This window comes from Nicotiana tabacum, chromosome 13, assembly GCF_000715075.1.
Source record: "Nicotiana tabacum cultivar K326 chromosome 13, ASM71507v2, whole genome shotgun sequence".
Lineage (NCBI taxonomy): Eukaryota > Viridiplantae > Streptophyta > Magnoliopsida > Solanales > Solanaceae > Nicotiana > Nicotiana tabacum.
Window position 1 is genome coordinate 31,511,778 of NC_134092.1, and position 6,896 is coordinate 31,518,673.

At 35.1% G+C, this 6,896-nt stretch overlaps 1 protein-coding gene across 1 annotated transcript; it reads left to right on the forward strand.

Annotated features, from left to right (window-relative positions):
• Positions 1-437: 437 nt before the first annotated feature.
• Positions 438-3,205, forward strand: LOC107774507 (uncharacterized). The gene is made up of 5 exons (XM_075228710.1): positions 438-686; positions 1,352-1,650; positions 1,754-1,852; positions 1,949-2,032; positions 2,664-3,205. The coding sequence occupies exons 1-5, from the start codon at positions 579-581 to the stop codon at positions 3,064-3,066; spliced, it is 993 nt and encodes a 330-aa protein (XP_075084811.1). The 5' UTR covers positions 438-578; the 3' UTR covers positions 3,067-3,205.
• The last annotated feature ends 3,691 nt before the right edge of the window (positions 3,206-6,896 follow it).

Sequence of the window (6,896 nt, forward strand, 5' to 3'; positions counted from 1 at the left end):
TAAGTTATGTTTTTAACATAAGATCATCACATAATTATTATAGTTACTTAATGCGTATTCGTATCCTAATTTACCATTTAAAATATAATAAATTTTCATTGGTTGATGGCTTGGATTCAACTAACAGTATCTTTCCCCTAAAAGAAAATGTGTTAGTCAAGTTCCTTTTTTTTCTTCTTTTATATAATGGAATTGGGCAAATAAACAATTTGAAAAACTATGCTTACGAAGATATTTCGAAAGTAATGCATAATTTGAAGGATTATCTCAGTTCTGCTCTGGGGCCCAGACCCGAATAAAACCGGGCCCCACATTTCTTTTTCTCTTTTTTTCCGCTCTGTATACCAATGTTCTGGAGAAATCTGGAGAAAAAACCACAAGCTTCCATCACTCTCCCTATAATTGAATCCCCACATTCACACTTCTTTCACTTCAATTCGTATATCCAATTCTCTACTCCGAGTGAAGCATAACATTCTCGTTGGCGCTTTGATCGATTGAGAGGGAACACAAATTTTGTAGAAATTGATTTTGGAGATTTTAGGGTTTGTTTTGGACGCTGTTGTTAAAAGAGAAACATGGAGACGTATTATTCATTGAAGATGAAGAGGAAGGATTTGGATGACGTCTATGACGAATTTTCCGATTTCTCCCTTTCCTCTCCCGCTAGAAAAATTCGTCGACTGGTAAACCTCTACGACTTGGATACTCTTTTATTTGTTTTATTTATTAAATTTCTCCTGCTTTTTTTTTTTCTGTAAGTATATGAAATTCTGTTGAAGTAGTGATCGATATGCTGGTTTTTGTAATTTTTGTTTTACTTATGCAATGTTCAACTTAGTTTATTGAGTATTAGAATGAAATGAACTCAAAAATAGAGTAGAATGCACATAGAGGATTCTAATAGTCGTTTGCAGGGGCGGATGCAGAGTGTAAAATATGGATTCGTAGCTTTGGCTCAGATCAGACCCCGTGTATATGTTAAGAAATCCACTAAATACGTACACATATTGTCACTTGAGCTTGTTGTTCTAGTATCCCGAACCCATAAAACTCAAATCCTGAATCTGCCTTTGGCCATGTGGGATTGAAGTTAGTTGTTGCTGAAACAATCGTGGTTGTTGTTATTGTTGTTTCAACTTTGGACCAGAATGGATACAGACGATTCAAATAGCTGACATCAACTAGTTTGGGATTGAGGCATAGTCGAGTTGTTTTAACTTAATTTATATTCCCGTTTGTTGATTGAACTATGCACAACTCAAAAAATGTATTAAAATTGCTTTCATCACCTTTAGTTTGTTTGTGAAGAGTTCTTGGTAACAATTTTCGTTATTTACTCTATGTTTAGGATGCAGAGTTGCCTCCCATAATAGAAGAGGTTGAAGAACCAGAGATTCCTATAGCTTTTGCCCAACCAACTACTGATCCAAGCTTTGGAAACAATGGGGGAAATAGGGGTGTAGTAATTGAAGAACTTCCAAGTGTGCCGGAGAATGAAGAGAGGGCTCTTGTTCTTTTCAAGCCCATGAACACACATCTTGTGCATTCCCCTTCTAATTTCTCTGTTAAAGTGGATCCCCAGTTTATGAACGGGCTCAAAAGTAAGTGTCCGATCTCTGTTCTCTTAGTTGTTGATTTAGTTCATCCATGAGGATATTTGGCAGTTATGTCGAAACATCAAATGCTAAAAATGAAGACGGAGCTGTAGTTATTAGGTTTAATTAGATTTTGATAATATTGTTTAAATCAGCTTGAGGTCAACAGGATGTAGTATCAAATTGATGGTGGCGGAAGTTTTCTTTGGTGTGTTTCTTGTTATGAAAATTTGTTACGTCCCACAGTTCAGAAAGTAATAGTGAAGCTCTGTCCAATATTGGAAGAAAGGTTATGAGAGAAAACTCAGCTTTCTATCTATCAGTTCTGCTGATGGATCAATCTTATTAAGGTTGTTTGGTGTAAATACTCGTATGGTTATACATCAATTCAAGATGAGCTGGTTGGAGTTACTGTTAATATTTAAGCCAGCTTGGTATGTTCAAGGCAAACTTTAGGCACTTCCTAAATCCAAACATCACTTTTGTCAATGCAAGTGGAGGTCAAGTAGCTCAGTTTCTTCGTATTTGACTAATTTATTGTCAAAAGAAGTTAGGAATCACTATTCTTTTTGTAGCTTGTTTACTTAATGACTAATTGTGAAGCTGAGCTAACAAACATTCAAAATCCTATATTTATCGAATTGTTTTGAAGGAAAGGATTGACGGTAACGGGCCTGATGAGAAGTGCTGATAACACATTTGAAAGAACTAATTGTCTTGGCTTCTATGAATTCAATTGTTGGTTTCTCTTTTTAGTGAAATTGAATGTGATGGCGATATTGCTTAAAGTTAGAATCTGAGTGGGAACTTTTTGAGTAGAAGTCTAACTTGATCCACAGGCGGAGCCAGATGAGTTGGTTCTCGTTGTCTATTCCTTGGTTTTCATTAGGCGTTAGGGTTTTCAGTTTAGTACCTATGTGGGAAACTTTTTTTAAAAGCCAAATGAGTAGCTTTGCTCTAGTTTGTATTATTCTTATGATCTTCTAAGTTCTTTATTCTTTCCAAGTTAGGGTTATTTGGCTGGAAAAATAAATTCTGTTGAACTCTTTGATTTGGCATTTGAAGTTTCAAAACTCAGTTACCAGTTCTGTTTGTTGTGCAAAGAACCAACCAGACTGACCACCAAACAAATGCATTTAGACCAGCAGACAATGAAGCAACGCCAGAGGAGGACTCTGGTTTTACAAAAGAGTGTCTAGCAGTTGTTCCCTGGGTTCCGTCTCAGCTTCCTTCTGCACGAGGAGCTGAAGTCCATGGTCAAGCTGACATTTCAGATATGATGGATGCTGAAGAGATGGAGGGAGTAATGATGGATGTTGAAGATAGCAGTGTAAATGCTGAGCTAAGAACTACAGTCGAGGCTGGTGCAGTTAGTTTAAATGAAGGTTTGCATCCATGGCAACAACAGCATTGTATGACTACTCAGCTGCCTCAGAACACATCAACACCTATTGTTTGGTACCGGTAATTGATAAAAGGATTAGGATGTTGTTGTAACGATGGAATACTCTCAAACACTTCATATATCTCTCCTCTTGCAAGGAGGCATTGGCTAGGTAAAAAGAGGGAGAAGTAAATAGTAGAAAAATGTAGTGGTATGCTGCTTGAAATTTTTGTCAAGGTAGGAAGGCCGAAGGTAGCTTGGAAGTCAGCTTTGATGGACTCTAATACCTCAAACAAAAAGCTGCTTATAGTCTCAAGTCTCAAATCAAGATGGAAATGCAAAATCTTCGATTGGTATTACCGTAGTTGCAAAGATGTTGGATTAGTCAGCTTACCTGATCTTATCGTTCTCTTTCAGTTTCAACACTAACGGCCAAAGAGTAAAGTTTCTAAGTATGAAAATCGATGAGTTTATGAAATAAGAAAATGAACTGTCCTGCGGTCCAGAGGTTTGGATTGAACTTGGTTGGGGTTGGGGTAAATAGTCAGATTCTAATGGAACATGTTACATGTCTAACCACAAATGCAGCTTAGCCCAATAATGAAGCAGCTTTTGTAGTTCAAGTGTAGCCGTAGCTATGTGAGGTCTGAATGCTCTGAGCCCTTCAAAACAACTACTACTAAATATAAACGCAAACAAGTAACCATCTTTTTTATGAGTTTATCGCATTGAGCAGATTAAAATAATTTACTCTAATAAACTAATCCAGTCATACTAGGAGACGAATTTGTTTGTGAAGTTTGTACATATGGCTTTCATATAGCAAAGGGGAAAAAGAAGGCCCATTAGTTGTGCACGGTACGCCAATCTTTTCAAAGGCAGAATACATCAACCGTGCACGTATCTGATGATGAGCTCCAATTAGGTTATCTGATTGGAAATCCTTTCTGGGTAGGAAGCTTACTAGAGTTGCATAAATCAGTAGTTTCATAAGTTATCTTGTGTTTCATACTTTTAACCTCCTCTCGTAAGCAATTCCATTTTAGCACTTATGGCATTACAGTCTTTGTTGTGTTCTCTACTTTTTTTCCTACTGAAAGAAGCGATGATCAATTTGAATTAAATTATTTTCTAAGGTATCCGTTGTAAAGTGTTAAAATTCAAATAAAGGGTCAAATAGACTCCAATTCCGCGAGTTATATCTGTCGGACCTAAATGTAAGTCATAGAAACAATTGTTGCGTACCTAAAGTTGCCATACCGGCAAAAAGGTCCATAGTATTTCGAAGAGAACTAGTGAAACCTTAAGCTATATAAACACATTTTGAAATCTTTTTGTAGTATTGTATCGTTCTGAAGCATAAAAAACGTACCGAGTAATATACTTTAGCACAAGGTCCTTGACTTTTGGTACTTCGGAGTAAAGATAACTATAGCATACGGAGTAGTGGTGGCAAAATGGTTAAAAGAAAAAATTATTCATCCATATTATCCATTAAAAATTTAGTTGGATAATGAACTTTTTAAAAACGGATCAAATATGGATAAGAACCATATTATCCACTTAGAATACGGATAGTTAATGGGTTTAACTTTTACATTTGTAAAATCTCGAATTGGGGGTTCCTCAAGTTGGGAGACTAGGAATTCTTCCAAAAGTGATTATATTCAAGAAGCCACAGATAATATGGATATCCATATTATCCGTCGGTTAACTCGTTTTTTATCCGTATTAAATATGAATCGGGTATGATAATTTATTTATTTTTGTATTGCTCATTTTCGATCCGCCCATATCTAATCTGACCCGCCCGTTTGCCACCTAATCCAGAGCGCGAAAATCATCTATCACATATGCAAAAAGGTTCCGGAAAGGACGTGTGGAGAATTTCTCATCTCATAATAAGGAAGACATAGAGCGAGCTTAATGTTGGAATATTTCCGAGGCCACGAAAGAGGACGATAAGCAAGAAAACTTAAAAAACGGACTAGCAAATAGCATGTTTGTCCAAGTTCCAAAATCAAAAGTATTTTTTTGAAAAGTACTTTTGGTAAGAAATAGTTTGTGTTTGACTAATTAATTTAAAAGGCAAAATACATAAGTTGCCCCCTAAACTATGGACCAAATCACCGTTACATACTTTTTGCAGACGAAAATCACCTTACACACTCAACCTTTTCAGAGTGTCTAATACATACCATTTTGCCCACGTGGCTAGTGCGAGTTTTTTCCAACAAGTGAAGCGCGTGAACATGAGAATTTTTGTGTATATGTCATTTTTTTTTAGTTTTTATAAATTTTTTAAATTGAGTCATCTTCTTCATTGTTTAAAAGATTCACAAATCTGCCATGACTGCTCCTTAACACTTAGACCCACTTCTCTCCACTATCCGATTTTCTTCATCTCAAATAAACCCACCATGATTTTTCATATCTCTTCTCGTTGATTAGTTTTTAGCTTTTTGCATATCTTTTGTTCGAAAAATTGTGATTAGATTCAGATATTAAAGCTTTGGTTAGCTTCCTCAAACTATTAAAGCTTGGCTCCAGATTTTGTATAGAAGATTATATTTTTTTATAGAGAAGCTTAGCTTGAGTTTTTGGTGTGGTGAAATCAAATTTTTCGGAAGGGTGAATTCTCAAAAAAATTCCCAACCATTAAAGCTTAGCTCAAGCTTTTGCACATTCTTTAATTTTATTAATGGATGAATGTCTTAATCTTCTTCTTTAGAAAATATACTTTCCTCCTTATTATTACAACCTCATTGCTTCAGTTGTGAAAGTCGGAATGTCATAAATAAAAAATTGAAATAAGGTGATAACAGTTAAAAGTGATTGGACTTTTACCGAAGATAAATGAAAAACAAGGCGGATCTGGGTCAAAATTTCTAATTCCATTTCTGTGGAAAAGATGGACTTTTGGGTTTTTTTTGCTGATAATTTTTATTAGTTAGTGATGGCTTAATGTTTAAGCGAAAGGTGGGAAAAGAGGTTGATGATGAAGAGAGGAAGAAGATGGCATCCGTGGTGATTTAGATGGGAAAGATGAGGGGTATAGTTGTAGTTTTAATTATTTTCTTTTTTAATTAAAAAATAATGACACGTTTTAAGACTTTATTGTTGCGTGATATGAAAAATTGGTCAAAAAAAAATGGTGTGTATTAGGCATATTTTAGAACAGTTGAGTGTGTAAGGTTATCTTCATTCACAAAAAGTATGTAATAGGGATTTGATCCATTGTTTAGAGGGTAACTTATGTATTTTGCCAATTTAAAAAATAACTTCTGAGCAACAATTGATGTTTGGCCAAACTTTTAAAAACTGCTTTTAAGTGTATTTTTTCTCAAAAGTGTTTTAAAAAAAAATGCTTTTGGAGAGAAGCTATTTTTTTCTGCTTCTCCAAAATTACTTCTACTTCTTCTCAAAAATATTTTTTTTCTTCCAAAAGCTTGGCCAAATACTTCAACTTTTTTTTGAAAAAAAAATACTTTTCTGAAAAAAAGAAGTAATTCTAGGATTTGAAAAGCTCGTCCAAAACAGGCTAAAAGCAAAAGATTCATTCAATAGCCAAGAGTGGTTCACATAAATTCATGGGATAAATAAGCATAATTATCCATACCTCAAAAAATAAAAATCAAATGGAAGATAAAACTTAGGAGTAATAAATATGGACTTTATTGTTGGATTGCCCCGATTATTTTGCAAGTATGATTCTATTTGGGTAATTGTGGATCAATTGAAAAAGTCAGCACACTTCCTTCTAGCCTTCTTGCTATTCTCTCTAGCTTCCCTGGCAATTTTATCAAAAGCCTCCTTGCGCGTAGCAATATTAACTATCTGAAGGTAAGTCTTGTCATCCTGATATGAAATCATATATCACAACCCCAAATTTCCTCCGTATGAAGTTGTGATGG

Excerpts from the sequence above, each read along its gene's own strand:
- LOC107774507 (XM_075228710.1), top strand. The coding sequence starts at position 579 with ATGGAGACGTATTATTCATTGAAGATGAAGAGGAAGGATTTGGATGAC. Across the intron at positions 1,651-1,753 it reads GTTGTTGATTTAGTTCATCC|CTTGAGGTCAACAGGATGTA; the intron begins ATGAGGATATTT and ends TGTTTAAATCAG. Across the intron at positions 2,033-2,663 it reads TTAATATTTAAGCCAGCTTG|TTTCAAAACTCAGTTACCAG; the intron begins GTATGTTCAAGG and ends TGGCATTTGAAG.